We start from the raw sequence: 21265 nt of genomic DNA, 5'->3' as shown, positions 1-21265 counted from the left end.
AATCACGTCATCTCAGTACAATGCGTTTAATAATAATTATTGAATAATTATGAATGAAACATTGATATTATTGAATGAGGAAATAGTGTAAAGAGGGACCAATGACGCATTCCTCACAATTTTTTACGTAGTGTATTAGTTAGGGAATGAGCGCCGAAGTGGTTGTTGCCGCTGGAATTATTATTCACAAGAAGTTTTCGGAATTCACAAATATTTTTAGCCAGTTGAGGAATATTTGAAGTCTTTTAATTAAAAAACCATATTGATTCGAATGACCTATATATTGTTCTTTATTGATTCAACACTTCATTTTTATACCAAAAATATAACAACCAGTTATGGTCACACTGTTTATATATATGGAAGGAAATTGATAATCTTTAAATCTTTAAGAAACCCTCAGAAAATTTTTATTATTTAACATTCTATCCGTGTATATAAAGACGAAAATCAGTTAAATTCACCAACTTGTATTTGGTTACACTTCACATTATTCATTGTAATTTGTTTTTGAAAAGTAAGGTACTTAGGGAGCAGTAGGTTTGAATGTATAGTTAGAAACTGTGTATATCTTGAAAATGAATCGTATCACAATATTTTCTCTACTCATGTTTTCGTTAATAGCGAATGTAACAAGTAGAATATGCAATCGAGCTATATTTTTTTCAATCATATGCTGCGTTCGTGGTCACTGGTAAACGTACTTTATCTTACACGAAGTTTTTGTTTGAAGTACAAATTAAAAAATAAGAACAAATTCCATAATAAGAATTTGTCGAATAAGTTGAAAAATGCACATTTATAATAATGCCTGAGATTTTGTCCGACATCTTCTGAACTTTTGAATCTGCTCTACCGGTTTTTCACTTTACTTACTAAGATATACAATTTTCTATAAATCATAATCATAAGATGTTACAGATAGAATCATGGAAGTTGATGCCACCGCATACCCTCTCATCATCATTAATATCTAAACTGGTAGATATATAATCCAAACTAATATTAGGCTATGTCCACGGGTGTAACCTGAATCCATATCCACGAGGGCGTCAAAGGAGGGTGCCCGCGTCAGCCGGCATCTTGGAAACCGCGCATAGTACGACAAAAGTAGCGAAGAATATTTTCGCCATCTTATTTATTTGTAACTTTTTTTGTATAACGTATAGTTATATAGTGCTACAAACTTTTCACAATATGGTTTTTGCTAAATATATAGTTAACGGTTCATGATAAATTGAAAATGGTGGTAGTTGAATTTGTAGAGCACGAAACTTTCTATAATTGTTATAGGAATTTTCCCCCCCTGACTTTTATGGTTTAAGAGCTGTAGTTTGCTCGTTGTATATGAAAATCATTTGATAACGCATAAAATGGCATACCATGCTCACGAAAATGTCAATACAGCTGTGTAGCGAATCAATTGAAATTGTAAATAGTGTGGAGAAAAACAAATAATTCATTGATCTTAACTGTTACTTGCAAGGTAAACCGTTATCATAATAAAAGATTGTCTATGTAGCAAAAAACCATAGTACACCAAGCTACAGCATAAAAATTGTTACTAATAAAAATAGTAATAATCAAAATTCCTATAACATTAGAAGGAAATTTTATGTTCCACAAATTTATTAGCCTTTAACTGTATATTTAGTAAAAACCATACTGTAAAAAGTTTGTAGCGCTATAATTAGAAACCTATGCGTTATACAGAAAATTGTTTGAAATAAACAAGTAGGCAAAATTTATGATCTCTAAAAATTACTACAACAATTCTGCGCTGATAAGTTAAAAGGCCGTAGCTCCTACTTTCTTTTAAATTATTTTCTTAGCGTTTTCGAATCTGTATAAATACACCTTTTTATGACATTAGAAAGCTCTAAATCCATTACAGTAATGAAGTACATTGAAATTTATATTGGCCGTAACTCCAGTTTGAGGTTTTTTTCAAGAAAAGAAGGCCCTATGTAGGAAACAAATACTAAAATTGCCCTAAATCCACAAAGAGTTGTACTTAGTACCTGTACTCTTCAAGCTAACCGTGCTACCATGGAATTAGGGCATTCTTTCGTAAGACACAATTGCATGGTTTTCTGTAGTTAGGGCCTTCTTTCATCAAAGATGTCAATGTGACTGACTGTTTTTGCCACAATCTAGCGGATGAGTCATCAAACAACTCCATTGTTTCTCTATATTATACACACTAAGCATAGCTGCAGCAGTTCAGTTCTATTTTGTTAAGTGTGTTCAACAATCAAACTCAAGAAAAGTAAACACCGATGTTGGGGATGTTTTTGCATGGATGGATTTAAGTGTCGAGGTGACTTTATCAACTCCATACCTTACAGATGTTGTTGAAGTAACTGCTGAAAGATGAGATACAAGTCTTTTGTATTCTACCAAATATGAAGAATATAGTTCAAAAGTGTTGGCTAAATGCATTAAGAACGTTACTATACCTGAAAAGATTGGTAAAGTAGGAGAATTCAATAAAGCAAAGAAAAAAGAACTAGTTGAAAAACTGTGCCCCCTTATGCCATCTAACCGGCGTGGATTTTGGTTGAGCATCCAAGAGTCAGAAGTGCCAGATTTGATAAACGCTGACAAATGAGAGACTGAAAAGCACGATCTTCAGATATGTACACTGATTCTATGTTAATAAAATTATTGGAAATCTTTTAATGCGTGTTCTTTTTATTTAATGGTATTATACGGTTTTTGAACGTTGTTTTATGTAAATCTATTATTTATTTTAGGGTTTGTGAACATTATAATTATGATCATAAAAAGCCCCAACTCCCATATGAGACTGTGTACTACTTTTCATATAAAAAGCCCTAAATCCAGTTTTTCTTAATAAATATGAAATATCAATTAATTTAGCACGAAAACAAAGTTGTATACATTAAAACAATAACTTACATATCAAAACCCTTTTGAAGTATCCAAACTTTGATGCAGGTGAAGAAATTGGTTTTCCTTTTTTCCTGTAAAATTTTGTAATTCGGAGATAGGGCTTTCTATCATATCGGGGCAGAATTTTTGACATACTATACGCAATATAGGAGATATTCGATATTAGATATTATAGAGATATTTCAGCAACCAATTCATGAAGCAACAAGAACGTGCAGACACCACTACTGCAATATTAGCATAGCATTGGAAACATGCTGAGTAAGCAAAAATGATATGAAGACCAAGTATTGATGAGAAGTTGATACATCCAGTACTCATCGAAATAGCGCTGGGAAAGAAGAATGGAAATATGAATGTGAGATTTCTTTCTCAGCTTGAATGTTCCAATTTCTCACTGTATAATTGAATTATTATCCACTCCTCATACATGACGCAATGGCAAATATAGGAAATTCATGTACACTACCCGCCAAAGGTTTTTATGCACCCTATAGTTTGCGAGAGACACAACAAATTCTGATATTTACATTTTAAATATCAAATTAAGGTAAGGAAATAGTAATAATAGAACTACGGTCTGTTACTTATTGAATTTTTTTATTCGTCGATGTAACCCCATTTTGCTTTTAACATTCCGGTGCAAAAGTTTGGCATTTTCTGTAAGAATTTCGACATAAAATCGTCATATGAATGGCTCCGTTTGCTTTCCAGAATATTTTAAAAATGGGAAGTGGATGTAGGCCATTGTTCTCTGGCTTCCCTCTCCAATTTGTCCACCAACAACTTTATCGGATTGAGGTCAGATCATTACTTTCAATACATTGTTGTTTTCCAATTCTTTTAAATATTCTTTGCACAGTTTTGAGAAATTTTCCTTCAATATTTTGAAGCATTCTTTTCTCAAGATTCCTACAATTGTCACTAGAACTCCAGTCGACTTTTCTCCAAAACATCCTCAAATTATCACAGAGCCTCTCACGGTTTTTATAACCAGAATTATACATGGATCTTACATCCTTTCTTCCTTTGAGCTGTTGAACAAACACTCTTATCTTGGAGGCAAAACCTTCCAACATTCACTTATCATTCCATAATACTCTCTTCATGCGTCCAATTTCTATTTACTTTAATGTCTTACAAGAGGTCTGCCATTGACGTGAGCTGCTAAATCTGGACCCGTGGGTCGTTGATCATGTTTACTTATCAATAAAATACATTTATCTTCAGCGGTTGTCCATTTTCGAGGCTAACCTGAACGTTTTCTATCGCCAAAGATCCCAGTGGATGCATATTTTTTCATGCTGTAGGCCACGGTATGTCGAAGTATTTTTAATTCGGCGGCAAAGGTACGATTACTTTTTCCTAGACTATGAAGACTTGCCATTAATGCACGAGATTCCAGCAAATGACAGCACATTATTGTGGCACCAAACTACGAATATAAACACCAAGGAGATAATTCACAGTTGAAGAATAAATAAATCAGCCGGTATTTGCAAGTTTTAACTTGTCGCAGTCACCGACAAAATATAAACATGCGCTCGTATGATGTAAATAAATAACAGACACTATCATTTTTGGTTTGTAAGACATTGCTTCGATGTTCGCTTGACAATATGAAAGTGGAATTTGTTGAATTGTATAATTTTGTAATTTAATGAATGTTTTATGGGTTAGCAAAAACTTTTGACCGGTAGTGTAATAGTACGGAGATCTTATATCGTTTCAAGTTATGAAACGGAATATAAATGTACCCGTTATCATTTTTAAGATATTTTTTTGCAACAATTATCTCTCAAAATTTATGAATATCATCTTCAAATACAGCGATATATTCCAGATTTTCATTTTCTAACTAATACGCTATTCATCTAAAGCATAGAATTTTCACACTTCAACATGGTGATAAATATTTGGAATGAAAAAATGGAAAGTTGATGGTGAAGAAGAAGCGAAGCATAATCAATAAAAGTGATATAAATAGCGAGCAATAAAGTAGTTTCAGGGGACAGAGATAGATCATGATGGATAGTTCAAGAGCTTTCATCAAAAAAAAAGTGGAAAAAAGTGATTAATTGTCATCTTCAACCAGACAGTATTAAGGGCAAGACAGTTAAAGCTAGTGTACAATAGACAGTGGTGTGAATGTTAAGAAGATTGGATGCTGTTGTAAATTCTTCTGTGTACATATCGTTGTGAATAAAATACCTTTCAAAGCTGTTTGAACATCTATCCAGCCAACAATCCAATGTCCAGTTCGTTACATTTGAGCTTGTCAGTTGGTTCTTAAAATTTTTAAGTTAAGTTAATATGAAAATAAACGTGTATTTTTTGATAAAAATAGGCTATTGAATTAAAATCAATAACATTAATTCTATACGTACGCAACATACTAGTATTAAAACTATTTGTAAGAGGTGTAATGAATTAATATGTTGTACACAATTATTTTTGTGATGTTTCCCTCAATTTTTTCCGTTACTCCCCAAATACCTTTTTGGAATGAACTTGTTCCCTTTCATCTAATACTATTACCAAATACAAGGCGTTCCATTATGTTTGTAACTTTATCATATAAATGATATTCATGTTGAATACCACGAAAAATTATGTGCTTTTGTCTGATCATAATATCGATTTTTTCCATACTGTATATAAACGCGATTCCGTAATATTATTTGTAACGATAAAATTAGAAACAATTTGAATGTTGTCAATTTGTTCCTAGTTGGTTAATAAAATTGAGTGGAGCTTTCCAAAATGAATTGTATTTTGGTTTATATCACGATTATATCAATCATTCCTTGAATAGTTATTTTGATGGATTTAACACAAACGTAAAAACACGATTTGAGTTTTAGCGATGATAGACACTTATTGAGTACATTAGTTTTAATATGATGAATATATACATTAAAAGCATTTTTTTTTGGGGAAAAATTCGAAAACCAGTAGGTTCACACTGAGACTTAATTTGTATACTCTCTTTAATAATATGAATTACTTCATGTAAACTTTTTCAGTATATACAAAAATATTTTACATAAATATTGAATTTGTGTGTAGCTTAACAGTATTCACAAATTCTGTATAAAATTTCAATACATTTCTACCTAGAATCACTTGTGGTAATACGTCTAGGTCTTACCAGAAGGTAAATTCCAAAATGTTTTCAAACATTATCCTGGTTTAAGCATTTTACACGAAAATATATAAACACCTGTAGAACATAAATACACACCTAAACACTATTTTTGGTAAAAATAAATCGAAGTGAGGAGAGACTTTATTATTAGTGAGAAGTTCACCTTAAACTACCTTTTGCATTATTGGGAGCATTTGAGAAATTCATTTATTAATTGAAACTCGAGATATTTCGCCAATTTCTTCGATTTTCATTTTACTAATGTAACTTATTAAGGAGGAATATTTGTATACTTTATGGATTCGTCTAAATTGCTTGGAAGCACTTCTAATATATTTTCGAATTATTGAAAGTGAATAAAAAACAGAGGTTTTCCTTCAGGATAAAAAATCTTTCTCTCGCTCCCAGTTTCTAATAGGAATTTCAATATTAATTATACTGATGCCCTAATGGCAGCATCTGAATTTTTAAGATAGATGATTACAAAGACAGTTTTCTGTGAAAATGATGATAATAGAACGATTTTTGTCTATTTAGTGTTACCAATACATCAACGCAAACTCTTGTTAAAAATTCTAATTCCGTGGTTTTTCCTCTTCTCTGTTTATTTCAGCTATAAAACCAGTGGAATTAATTGCTTGAAAAACATTCAGACTGAACCTCCTTATTTTCAATACTGTACCGTCCTCACTTATTCATACGCATATATACCACGCGAAAATATTTTATTGTCCCATATAATTACAAAAATATCAACCACTACACTAAAAATAAAGTTATCACACTAATAAGTTTATCACAACACTCACAAATAGGACTAGAAGAACAATGGGTCGCGAAGTAAATGATCTTGAAGCAGATAGAGCGCTAGGAGCTGTCTGCATGCATTGGTGAAATTCGTCGTAGTCCACCCTGGTGATAGCGCAAAAATGAGTATGGGCACAAGTAGCATCACACCCTGATGGATTATTATTGATACGGACAGAATTCGCGCGATAATATCTGAAACAAAAATACATTTTATCAAATATTCAAAATTAAATTATATTTATCATATGTATATCAACTATCATGTCTCATACTTTCATTTATTGAGAGAAACTGTTGCAGGTATGAACCCGTTCCAGTCATTTACTATAGTTGCTTGAATGAAATAGTGTTTGTCATATCTCTTAATTTTGGTTTTAAGTTGAAAAAAGTACTATAGAACCGTTAAAATGTTAATTATGGTTTTTCAAAAACTACTTCCAATTATCGAAGATTTAGAAGTGGAAATGAGTTAGTTAAGGTCAACGATTGGTTGGAAAGTCATTCGATCACACACATATTCGTTCGTCAAACAGGAAGTTTACGATTCGAGAATGCATTTGCAATGCAAATCTAACCAGTTAGCGCCAAATTGAATATGAGATTGGACACAAAAAAAATCATGTTTCAATTTGCGCCGCTTTCAGAGAAGGTTTTGCAAAATACTTGAAAAAATTGGGCAACGTCTTTCTTTGGTGAGTAAAAGCCATACTGTATATCCGCATTATGCGATTTCATAGAAAAATGGAATATATTGAGAAGAACACAAAAAAAGAGATGAAAGCAAGTCAACTCCTCTTTCGACGAGTATAATCTATATTTTTTTTTCAAAGTAATCTCTCAAAAGTTATTTTTGAGTCTAAAAAGGCCACATACAATTTCTTCTTTCCTTGCATTGCTTTTTGTCATCTGTTTCATAGTTTTCACACAAATTATTTGAGTGGGATGATGAGAGAATTTTATATTAATAACAGTGTCTATTTTAGAAAAATTTTCTTCAAGAATAAATTAATAAGTGTATCATTTACATAACTTTAGACAATTGTGGAGCTCTTCCAAACTTTGTGCTCCTTAACTGTATGATATCACCTCCACTTCCACCATTTAAGTATACAATGATTGGCAGAAGTAATGTACTGTGTATAGATATCTGGTAGGTATAGATATTTCGAAATTTTGTTCGGCATTCCAAAAATAATGTTAATTCCCACCATTTTATCACATCACTTTCTTTTGGGATATTTTGAGAAAAATTGTGACGTTTCTTCTAATTTCTAGATCTCAAAGCAACGTATCTTCCAAAAAAAAATTAGATTATCCATAAAATCATGTATATCATTCATAAAAGTGGAAATGCGAAAGCTTGGAATCTGGAATAAATGAGATACTTCGTTTTAAATATTTTACCGATCCACCAGTCACCAGCTATGCCAATAGTTAGATAGATCTATAATAGAAAGTCTCTCTTTTGGACTAATTCATTGACAGTGGTAATCAGCATCTAGCATTTACCATTTTGCTTAAAAATCTTCCTTTCTGCTTTTTGAACACGTATTTGACTCTGTCGGTTTATGTGTATCTGATCTTTTGTTTCCTTTAAAAGCATTCAATTTTATGAACTGAATTCTAAAATACCACTTTTTGTAGTTTGTAGTTTTTAGCATCGAGGATAAATTGACAACAAATACTTTTCTGAGAACTTCTACTCACCACATCATTTTACAAGTAATTTAGTTGTGTGATGCTTAGATCTCAAGAATTGAACTCGAGATGTCACTATCCAGCTCTTCACAATTTTTGTCAACCCCATTTACTTTTATCGCGCAAATCGTTAATAGTATATCCTTATTAAGGGAGAAAAGTAGGGTGACCTAGGATACTTTAGGATACCCTATATATCTTTCGTGGTTTTCTCATGGAAGTTTTCTACGATATAAATTCATCATATCTTCTCTTAGACTGCGCTTTCGATCAGACAGGTGTTAGGTCACCCGTAGTTGATTTTTCTTTTTCCACATTATTCTTTATCCTATTGATTCACTATCACTGGAATCCTTTATTTTAACACAATTCAGCTATTTTCAATTGATAGATAAAAATTTCAGACTCGTCACGTGTTTTCAATACTTCGATTCGTTCTTAGCTTACTGGGAAAAAAGCTTAGTTTGGCGAATGTACGTGGAATCTAACCGGAAGAAGGCAAGATGCTTTAGACCCGCATACAGGTTCGAAAAACAAACACTTCATCCCACAGTGAGAAAAATCATCCTTGCCAATGACAGCCAAAGAAGTCATCTTCATCAAGTGATTGTGGGAGAAAAATTTTGAATTTAAAGATTTATGATATCCATAAAGATTAAGTCAATTTCATATTATTTGAATGTACGAATTGAATTGAATAGATATTATTACTTACTTGTTAAAGACAGAATTCCCAAAAGGATTGTCTTGAGTAAATTTGTCGGCAAGTGCATGAAGACTACCAGCATTAATTTCGTTAATGGAATAGTACGTACTAAAATTATATTCGACAGCCCATTCTGCTATCCTGTTTTCATTGGCGTTAGCCGCAGACAGATCCAAGTAAAACTGTGTGTAGTCAAATACCTGAAGCAAAATATGAGTAGGAATAATTTCTATTTCCATTCAATTATAAACAATAAAAATTTTTTAAGCATCGTGTCGTAATGAAATATAGATTTAAATAATTTTTATCGAATGAAAATCGATACGTAATTGGTACATGCACATTTAATTGTGGTGACACTTTTTTTGTACAAATATTAAGAGATTTTTGCAATTTTCAGAAGTAATTGCATTCCATTTAAGGTACAGACAGCGTTTCAACTCTTTTGTATCATTGGTTGTGTGGCGACTGAAAATACGCTTGTATGAAACGTATAAATATTCTTCAGAATTCTGGTCCATAGACTGGAAAAAATAGTTCAGGAGAGTAAAGAAGCACTGATCCAAATCATTTTATATTAAATTGTGCGCTTACATATTGCAAGAACAGATTAAACCAGCTTTACTAAAAACCTAAAATAATGAGAAATTAACTTCAGGACTATTGATATTATATAAAAGGTGTTTCTATATTTGACAACGCTCTACCAGAGAGAGATCTCAATAAATGATTCATTCCGATATAGGAATACGAATACTTACGGGGCTTAGTTGCTGAAATATAGGGTGTTCAAAAGCTTAGATCAAAATAAAATTTTACCATAATCAAGAAAGATTCTAGTTTTTTTTTTCAAATGTGGTGGTGATCAATATGCTCCTTAATAAATTAATATTGTGGCACAAACAAACTGGAAAAATTCAACAAGTGGTGCGCTGTTAGAATTAGTTGTCACTTTTATCCCCCTATTTTTTACGCCTCTGGAGAAAATTCTTTTTGTAATTTTTTTTTAAATTGCTTGAGTATTTTTAGTTGAAAAACTAATAACCTTCTGTGGAGCTGAAATTAACGGTGTTGTAGAAATTTGCCTCTAAACAGAAGTCTACAAGCACATAAGTAATTTAGAAATTAATTAATAATTGATTTAATTCCAAATGATGATTAAGCGAAAATAGTTCAAAACAAATAAAAATTATTCATAATTTTTATCTCTCTCTCTTATCACTCAATTTTTCAAACTGTTGTCCGCTTACTTCAATACACTTAATACACCGTTTTGTCATTGAAAAACGTGTATTTCAAAATAAATCTGGGACAGATTGAATGATTTCTGCTGCGGCTTGAATTCTAGCTATCAGATCTTGTTCAAATTCGATAATTGTTTCGTAAAGTAAGAACTTCATATAGCCCTATATAAAAAAATCAATGGGATTTAAGTCCACCCCGCTCAATCGACTTTTCTCTTAAACATCTGTGTTGTCTAATATTTAACGGCTTTATGAAGTCCTCAGTGTTCGAAACAATTAACGAATCTGAACAAGATCTAATAGTTAGAATTCAAGCTGCGGTAGAAATCATTCAATCCCATCCAGACACGTTTTTAAATGACAAAACGATGTAATAAGTGTATTGAAGTAAGCGGATAACAGTTCAAACAATTGAGATTATGAATGAATTTAATTTGTTTTGAACTGCTTACGGTTGATAATTATTCGGAATTAAATGAATAATTAATTAATTTGTAAATTACTTACGTGCTAGAGTCAAATTTCTACAACACTGTTCTTTTTAGCTCCGTAAAAGGTTATTCATTTTTTAACTTAAATTAATCAGGCAATTTGAAAAGGAATTGAAAAAAAATTTGCTCCAGTGGCGTTAAAAATAGGGGGATAAAATTTACAACTAACCCTGACTGGGCACAGTCTGTTTATGTCAAAATATTACTTTATCAAGGAGCATATTGGTCGTAACCAAATTTGAAAAAAAATTTAGGGGCGTTCTTCATTTATGGCAAATGGTTTTGATTCAAAATTATGAACGCCCCATATAATTAGGCCTTGTAAGGGTTCGTATAACTATATCAACATGAATCTCCCTGTGATAGAGCGTTGTCGGTCGAATGTGGAAACACCATGTATATAAACCAATCTTCTGTAGTGAGACTTTGATGTTTCAAAAACAACTTATACAGAGCTTTCCTTTGTTTTGTCGTCTTTTTAGCTTGACGTTATTTGAGAATAGTTTCAAAGTCTTTTACAAGTAGCTCGAGGGAAAATTGTCGTTTTAATTTTCATTGATAACTCAGCAGTGGGTTCCAAAATGTATCATTTTTAGTTTTTAACGACACTTTCGGTAACTGATGATCCTATCGGTCTATGTGTTTGTGCTTGGCTCCAGGTCTATTTCAATGTGATATCTAAGAGGAAATCGGTCAATGATATATTACTGATAATTATAGAGCCTACAGGAGCTCATAAATACAATTTTTTTACGTCTGTTATAATATTCATTTTTTTTTTCATTTATTTCCATTCATGAAGAATGTAATTTCTGAATTTGTCAAATTATATTATATAAATTATAAAACTGTTTTATCAAAATAGTGGGCTGTGAACGCTTTCTTTCTCATGTCTAATCGTTTCTTCGATAAACTGTCACACTTCTATTTCTTGATATTCGTTCAAGAAAATCAGTTTTGTGTCTAATTATAAGAAGTGTAGTATCATTATTAGTGATGGGGAGTGATAGTGAAGAAAGTTTGTTGTTGAATCGAAAACTGCCGGGATTATGAATTTTCTCTCTGAGAAATCCAGGGAACAGTATTTTATTTTATCTATATTATAAAAAATATAAAAACCAACTACCCACAAATGTCAGAACAGATCATTTCTTTTTAAAGTATAGAAATGTAAAAATAAGTCCAAGTTGTAGGTATCAATACATTTTCAAACATGCCCTCGCTTATTGTGGATTCCGGTGGTTATATAATTCAACTGAAGAAGCACGTTGGGTGGAAATCCAACACAGTTGCGGAGGGTTACGTAGACGACTCGATAAAGAACAAAATGGATTAAAATAGTTAAAATTTTAACGGGAGCAATTGGTTCGACTCCAAGCAATATTGTAAATATTCACCAACAATCCAATAAGTACTAAAAGAAGTATAGCCGATGTTATTTCTCTGAACCCGTTAAATGTCACCAATTCAAATACCAATAGTAATATAATTTCTTCTTCACTTCAACAATAAATAACTATTTCATTCTCTACGAAATTTTTCTCGAATAGAATCGTTTTTTGCACTGTCTGCCAATTCCAATCGTATAATAATCTACTCAAGTACAATTCACTTGAGTTACGTTTGGAGATTAAGAACTAAAATACTGCAAACCGCGTACCCATTTGGTTGGAATATGTCGCTAACTCAAAGGCTCCGATATATTTCTAGGGTAGTTATAATAAATATTGATCAAGTACGTTCATCATCATTCTTCTCCAAATGTTCACTGAAACAGTTTCTGCTACTTCAAGGACATTAAGGAACTTATTTACAACTGATATGTGAATATTGAATAAACGGTTCAGTATTCTGGACAATGTTGGACGTAACGTTATAACCACTATTTCGGACATATCTTCTATATGATGAGTATAAATATTTCTCTACCTTCAATATTTGTTGAGGCATTAATATCGAAAAGTGAATATGGTTTTTTGGAAAGAGTACAAAAAATTAATTCTAAACAAAACGTACATAAGAACAATAAATTTCATTGCCAAATAATCAGAAGATAAATATGTGCATATCACGGAAAATTATGGAATATCAAAATGTATTATTTCTGCTATTATTTCCAATCAAATTAGTCCATATGTTTTCAAGTTTCAGAGAGTTTGAAAACTTCTCCAACAAAAATAATATTGAATAATAAATTTTTCAACAAAGCTTATTGAGAAGTTTTGATAAGAATTGAAATTATATATTATAGACGCCCTTTCGCACAGTTAAACTCTAGATTTTATGAAAATCATAGTGGAGAGGTCAATTAGTCATAGACAAAAACTATTTTTCACTCTGTAAATGCTTTAAAATGTATTATTAGATTATTGCACTTTGGTCGCGAATGGAGACTTAATAATGAAAGATTCCAATTTGAGTAGACACATTTCACTCTAAATGATCACGAATAGCTGAAAAGAGAAAATTACAACTTGAAAATCCTTTAAGTTACTGAGAACAAAGCGTTTAATTCTTCATGTCGTCATCGGTTGACTTGAATGTCTTTTAGCTAATTGTTTTGGGACTTTGTATTTGTTGGTGGTTGTTAGCGTGAAGTGTTTAAGTTTTTCACTTTCAAAACTTGTTAATCGCGTACTTTCACATTAGAAGTTAGTAACTGGAGAATAATATGCAGCATTGTCAATCATTCAGGAATCAGGAATTTCAATATTAAAATTCTATAATTAAATATATCTCAAATAGCTGAGTTATTAATTTATAAAGAGAATTTTGTAATATCCAAATCGGCTCTGTTGCGGTTAGGTCGAAAAATTATTATCATCAGGAACTTAGGTAACATAGATCTGAATGAAAATAGGTTTATATGCAGAGTGAGTTTTATATATGGAAAGCCTCAATTATCTCGGAAACGTTTTGTACGATTTTCATCAATTTTTGTGCGCAACGGTGCTATCTACATAGTTTTCAGATCTTTTCTTTTTCCGGAAAAATAATGAACTTTGTTATTTCAAATAGATCACCCTATACATTTTATAATATTGGAAATCGTAAATGCCATATTTTGGTAATTACATTTACAGCATCTCCACCAAAGTTACAATGAATATTGTACATTTAGATGGCTAAGATTGAAGAAACTGGTTTAATTTGAATAATATTTGATAGTTTATGTACTAACACAAATCTCGTAACAAGGTCTAGTTTCAGTAAGTTAGTAAATAGTTTAACGAAACTGGTACAGTAAAATATTTATCCAATTCATGGCACAGAAAACCCACAATAACTGAAGACAAATCTGTAAGCGTTTGTGTCATAGAAGGGGATCTACATTTGTAGAAAAATAAGTATTTCTTAAGGATTTCGAAATAACAAAGTTCTTAATTTTTCTGGAAAAAGGAAAGATCTGACAACAATGTAAATACCATCATAATACCGGCCGTATCACAAGCTTCTTCTACACAAAAATTTGTAAGAATAGTACGAGCCGTTTCCGAGGTAATTGAGGCGTTCCATATATAAAACTCACTCTGTATAACCAGATAGAAATCTGATGCATTCTATTTGTTTTGTGCTCCAAAGGAAAATACATTTTTTTCACCATAAGAAATTCACAAAAAAGTTGCTTCAAACAATTTTTAAAAGAAATAGAAAAACATGAGAAATTATAGTTATGAAAAAGCAATTTCCAAAGAACTTCACATAAAAGGTGGATTTGGAAAGAAAATCTTACTAGCTTATATAAAGAAGAAGTATGTAAGTGTAAAGAAGACCGTTACCAACTCGACACTGTTTTTCTATTAAACACTTGAATTTTGTGAGGAGTGGATTTTTTTAAATTTCTAGAGCTTATTAAACAAAAGTGACTTCTGCGCAACAATTATTAATTAACGAAGTATGACATATATTTTGTGAAAAACGTAGCCGTAGCCGATTGGCGTGTTACAATTTGATTTCTAATCAGTACTGCTTTGCGATTTAAAGCCAGTGAAGTATGAGAAGTTCCGAACCTCTTCTTAAAAATATTTGTTGCAGTGAACATATCATTGTTAGCAAATTTTGTTTCGGATTTATTTTCTTCTATATTATTTGATGGGAAACTATCTATCTATACTAGAATTTCCAATGTATAGTTGCATTATTGAAAAATTGAGAAGCGTTGTTGTCACAAAGACTATATGTCACACTCATAGCTTGACTACTTTCTAAAAGCTCATTATTTACCAACATATTTGTGACATAAATACTCTCATTATTTTGATAGTATACTATTGTTAATTCTTGCAATATAATATTCTGAAAAAACAAAGATTTTGTGTTGTCATCAGAGTTATTTCTGAATTACTTTATAATTTGAAAATCCTTCTATTGACAATCTAGGTAACTAATATGTTATTGATTCAAAAAACCAAACTATTGACAATAAAAATTGATTCAATGATGATTCTTCAGATGAATATCTGAAACAGCTAAATTCAGTGATTCATCATTTTCTCATATATATTTTTGAATATTGTTTCCCAATTAATTAATTCTATCCACTAGTGGAATAAGGGAATGTTTTGGAATCAATTTCGTTGTACTTGTTTATTATTATTATTATTGACATTTGTCATTTGTATTAATAAACATTTCGTTCTATGTTATAACACATCTGACTTCGTTTCCATTATTACTAACTTTGTACCTGCCAGGGGTTTCAGAAAGCATAATACGTGTTGGAATTTTTGATAGGTATAATGAATGGACGTTTTTCCTTATAAAAATCTACCAGGAGAACTTTGAATTTTCCTCGCTGTATCAAGTTTATTAGATATTCAATATTTGGTAAAAATTTCTACTACATTTCGTTCAAGGTGACAGCTACTGTCAGAGAAAAATTTCACATCTTCCATTTTTTAGAAAAAGGAATACAAACGAGACGAGCACAGAAACAGTATTCACAAATATATCAATATTACAATAAATTCATAAAAATTGTTTCATAACAATTATACTGTTTCAGTTAAGCGGAATTTGAGTTTGATTTCCCTAAATTATAAGCATCAAATGAAATACATTCGTATACCTAGATATATACCTACATATTCCTAGGCATGATGCAAAACATTCCGGAGTGAGTAGATGACGTGAAAATAATGCTGTGGCTTAAGAAATCATTTCACATACGATTCCTCATTCCATAGTTATAGGCCTTCAAAGTTGCAAAATCAGAAAATATATTTAAGTATATTTTCTCAATTATATATTCAAGCTTTATGAATTTTCAATGGATGAGTAGATATGTCCATGCTCTGTGTTTGAGAAAATGGACGATTTTACACTCCTATCTAAAGGCCAGGGGCGGCTCATGCCTATTTGTTAACAATATGGAAGCATTCACCGTTTTTTTTTAATTTTATGCAAAATTAAAGTTTTATATACATTGAACATGAAAATCGATGGTTGTCAGTTGCACAATGGCTGCAAACAGAGGTTGCCATGATTTTTGCGAACGACTCTCGCTCTAGGTAAGTGGAAGCGTAAGATAGAAGATGCACGCATTGTTACGTGCTGTTATCAATGGTATGAAGTTGTGTTAATTGAGTTTTATTATTTTTCCAGTTATTATTCATTAAACATGAATTTTTGGGCATAATGAAATGGAGCTACGAAATGCCTAAACTGCACATACTGTATAAGTGTCACAGCTGCCATGCTTTGTCCTTATTCATCGCACGTAACAATGCGTGCATCTTCTCTCTTGCGCTTCGACTTACTTGGAGCTGGAGTCGTTCACAAAAATCATGACAGCCTCTGTTTGCGGCCATTTTGCAACTGACAACTATGGATTTTCATGTTCAATGTGTATAAACCTTAACCCTAAAGCTGCGGCCGACTGAGAGCTGGCAACCATTTTTATTTTGATTTGTGACATCATTTTCTCTCAAATTCTGTAAGATTGATTGAAAAAACATATAGCTGCAAGTCATATTGGTATATTGATGACATTAAAATTAATTAAAGGTGATTGAGATTAATTTTTACAAGGCAACCTATCCTTAATCCATTCCATACATCCTTAAGATTCATTTAAAATTAATTCAATCAAAAAAACAAGATCAAGCGGTGGGATCTTAGGCTATAATATTTGCAGTTCTTAATAATTGTTGTTGCAGTTCGCGTTGGCGCGGAGGTAGATTTGATGAATCATTACTTCTTACTTTTTTCATGAATATTTAAGGATTACGTGTGTTATCTGTAGCAAGAAACTTATCATTAATTTTGAACACTTCGAACCGTACATTTGCCATACAAATTTCTCGAGTATTGGAATTTTTTTTCTTCTCTACTACTTCTCCATTTCCTAATGTTTTGAACGCCTTTTGATACTCACTACATTTCTGCAATATTTATTTTTTTGACCTTTTTTTAAAAAGGCAGATTAAAATCACAACCGGTCAATGCATGAAATCTTGACGAAGCTTTGACATATAGAAGGTCCCAATTTTGTATACAGTTCAGAAATAATTATCCACTTTTTCATAATTACAAGTGCCATATTCCATAGGGATTTTTGACAAAATTCTTGTCCTTACATTGTTCAGGTATACGTCCCTTCCTATTAGATAAACGTTCTCACATTTAATAGCACGCCCTTAGCAGTTTTCTCCTCGCCTGTCAAGGTCTTATGCTATTCAAAACCATCAGTCATTTTAAATATTTATTCTAAAACGTTTACTCAAGACCATATCCAAATTTCAACTATACAGGAGAAAGTTTGTTTTACCTTATCAATGGTACTCCTGTCAGTTCACCTGTCACATACTTTTGCTCATTGTAATAAGGGATTTTTAATCTTTTTTTAAGATTTACAATAAATAAACTACGTCCTATTGAATTTTTGAGCTTATAGAATTGAGTTTTTATACTCTATTTATTTCACAACTCAAAAAATGAAGGGGCTGATGACGTGCAGGGCTGACGTTTGCCAGGTCATGGCTATTGCCCCAAGCATGATAAGTGTACAAATTTCTAAACTTATATCGTTACTTAGAGAGCTCACTAGCTCTCCAGCTATAAGCTCTGATAAATAATAAAGCTCAACATCCTATTTTGACATTTAATTGAATTATTTGTCAAAAATAAGTTTGGAATCAGTATAAACTTCTCAATCTTTCATCTGTGAAAACTTCTCTATTAATGATTTCCATCAAAATTTTGGAAATAAACAATGGATCGATTTTTACAAAAAGTAGTAGTTCAAATTTGCCCAAGTTTATTAAACAAATTTGAATGATCAATTTCATCAAAGTCAAGTTGGTATATGTATAGAAATCTTCCTGAAATCCTTTATTCATATTCCCTATAAATGTTTGTTCTAACAAAATATTTTCACAGAAATTCATATTGCGTTCCTCATTGAAGATGTGCTCAACATCTGTAATAATGTAATCACAAATAATTGACTAGGATAAAATGGGAATAATAGCAAGTTCAGATTTGGGACGATTCCAAGATTATTTCAGATAGATGTTATCCCCATTGCGTAAATTAATGTTATGTGAATAAAATGCTACTTAAAATACTAGTAGTATGAATACCACAAATATTTTTTTAACTATGAGGGATACTTTTCACATGTAATGACAAAATTCTCATCATCAGTTCGGAATAAAATGGAATTTGAAGTGTAATAGGATACTGGACGTTATAAATTAGGAGTTTTGCTGGATAACCTGAACGGAATTCGTTGTTATCTGAATAATACCTACAGATACTCTATTACACTAAAAAGGTCCACTGCCCTAAACTACCGACCCATGTTATATAATCTTCTAAGGATCCGGTCAAGTATTAAATTTCCATACGAAATTACAAGATGTACAATAGCTTTTGTTGAATATATATTAATATAATATTGTATTCGCAATAGATTAAATCCTATACAAGAATAATGATAATTGACTGGTCGCCAAAAAAATTTTTTTACATCTATAGAACCATATTCATTGGTAATATATTTAATATTTATCAAACAAATAATTTCACGTTTTTATATCGTATATATTAGCAATATTTAGAGTTTACATCTTATAAACATGTCTCACATCTATTAAAAACAGAAACTTTGAGAAAAATCACTTCAAATATCAATTAGCTCTACTTTTTCCTTCTATGAGAGATTGCACTTTCTCTCACCAACAGTAATCATTTATCATGGACGAATCCCATCGTCCTTGATACCGAATTTCCATTGTTCTAATATATTGGTGGAAACTTTCACCATGCTCATCATTGATAGCTAACAAATTTTCGGGACAAAATGTCAGGTAACCCGAAATTATGTGCTAAGTCGTTCAACTTACTTTGAGCAATCAAATGTGGCTAGCCGGAACTGGTACTTGGAGTAAAAATAGGGTCGATGCATTGTTCTTCGGAACTTCCTGATGATACGTTGTCTTCAGTATCTTCTAAAACAATATTTTGTGGATCTAAAGGCGCAATCGGTACTGTTAAATCTTCGTTATGGGAAACATGTCCTATAGTAGATGGCAAATTTGAATACTCGATCTTGTGATTTCCTTTCCTAGAATAACCTTCAGTCATTGTTAGACAAAAATAGCAGTCGTCAAAATGGTTAGTAGTACCATTGGAATTGCTAAAGGCATTTCCTTTCCATTCATTCACTGCACCAATGAAACGCTAACTTACACAGAAAGCGTGGAGAGCCCATTGCCTGTCTGGGTCTCCAATTAAAGTATTTAGCATATTTGGAATATGCTTTTTTCATATTTTCGGAAAATGGCCTGGTTTGTGATTTCACCATAAATTCTCCACAAATATAGCAAAATTTGTCAGCGAAAGCTTTGCAACTGCGGCGCGTTTGACTCGACATTTTAGTCTTTATAATCACTTTTTGCGCTATGAACAGAGAACCTCTATGAAACTCAAGAAAATACTAATTTTTCATGTTATTTTTATGTTTATTATTCTGAATGATAGAGTTCAGGTATTTTGTCGGCCATAAAATTCACCGATATCAACTGCTCCTTTATAAAATTACTTGTTAATGTAAACAGGGATAATCAAGCTCTTAAAAGTGGTACGTGCTAAGGCATAATAAATATTTTCTCTATTATTGGACGGGTATAGTAAGTATAGTAAGTATAGAAATCCAAAATAGTATATAGTAAATATAATGTAAATAGAAATATAAAAATACAAGGTGGTCAGATATATTCTGTTAACCCTTAAATGCATAATTTTTTGTATCCAATAAAAATATCTGCCGAAACCAGTTTTCATTCATACACAGGGTGTTCCTAAATTCATGCGACAAAATTAAGGAGCTGATTAATGGTGTGAAATTAAGATGGGTCTTTTTATTTTTTTTCCTAAATTTCAGTAATGTTAGAAACTTTAGATGTGTTGTTGTTGACGGCAGGCATCAATAGTGAAGGTTTTCAGTGAATTGGTCATCGTTTTGTGATACAATACTTTTATTTGAAAGGCCTTAGTGCAGCTAATATAAAAGGTGAACTAGGTTCTCTAAGTGAGACTGCTCCATCGTTATTAGTAGGAAAATATTGGATAGCCGTGTTTAAATAAGGCCGTACGACCTGCGAAGACCACCAGCGCAGTGATCGACCTAATGAGGTGACTACTCCAGAAATATTGAAGAAAATCCACAAAGCGATACTGGATGATGGTCGACTGAAATTACGCGAGCTAACAAAGTAGACATAATGCACGTGGGAAAATTTTCATTGACTATTATGGAAAACAAAAAACTATCAGTATTATGCAACCTATTGAATTTGGCTGAAAAGAAATTGTTGTTTTAACAAGGCAATGCACCAGCTCACACATCCGTTATTACAATGGTCAAAGTTAATGAATTCAAGTTTCAATTGCTACCTCTGCCAGGTTTAGCCCCCTCGAATTATTCTCTGTTTCCAGACTTTGAAAAATGTCATGATGGTCAAAGATTCCTCATCAATGAAGAAGTAATGACGGCAGTTAATAGCTATTTTGAGGATCTTGACAATTCTTATTATAAAAAGGGTATCTAAACTATTAAACATCGCTGGATACAGTATATGGAGCTAAAAGGAGATTACTTTGAAAAATAAATATATTTTGTTCCAAAATTTTTGTGTTTTCTTTGTTGGGTTAGGTTCTTCTGGGACCATCCCCCAGCCAAACTTTTCCCTGGACCCAAACATTTTTTTTGTGTTTAAACACACATATAGGAAGAAATTATGTTTTT

At 31.8% G+C, this 21265-nt stretch overlaps 1 protein-coding gene across 1 annotated transcript in view; it reads right to left on the bottom strand.

Moving 5' to 3' along the window:
- Nucleotides 1-503: 503 nt before the first annotated feature.
- The window catches only part of LOC130898014 (acid sphingomyelinase-like phosphodiesterase 3a), a 328758-nt gene continuing 307996 nt past the window's right edge, over nt 504-21265 (bottom strand). Inside the window, exons 8-9 of the mRNA XM_057807036.1 lie at nt 9288-9478; nt 504-7066 (exon numbers count right to left, since the gene is read on the bottom strand). Coding sequence (XP_057663019.1) covers nt 6844-7066; nt 9288-9478 — 414 coding nt within the window. The 3' untranslated portion in view covers nt 504-6843. The remainder of the gene's footprint in view (nt 7067-9287; nt 9479-21265) is intronic.

The sequence above is a fragment of the Diorhabda carinulata genome, chromosome 9, assembly GCF_026250575.1.
Source record: "Diorhabda carinulata isolate Delta chromosome 9, icDioCari1.1, whole genome shotgun sequence".
Taxonomy (NCBI): domain Eukaryota; kingdom Metazoa; phylum Arthropoda; class Insecta; order Coleoptera; family Chrysomelidae; genus Diorhabda; species Diorhabda carinulata.
This window is presented reverse-complemented; position numbering and strand designations above follow the sequence as displayed.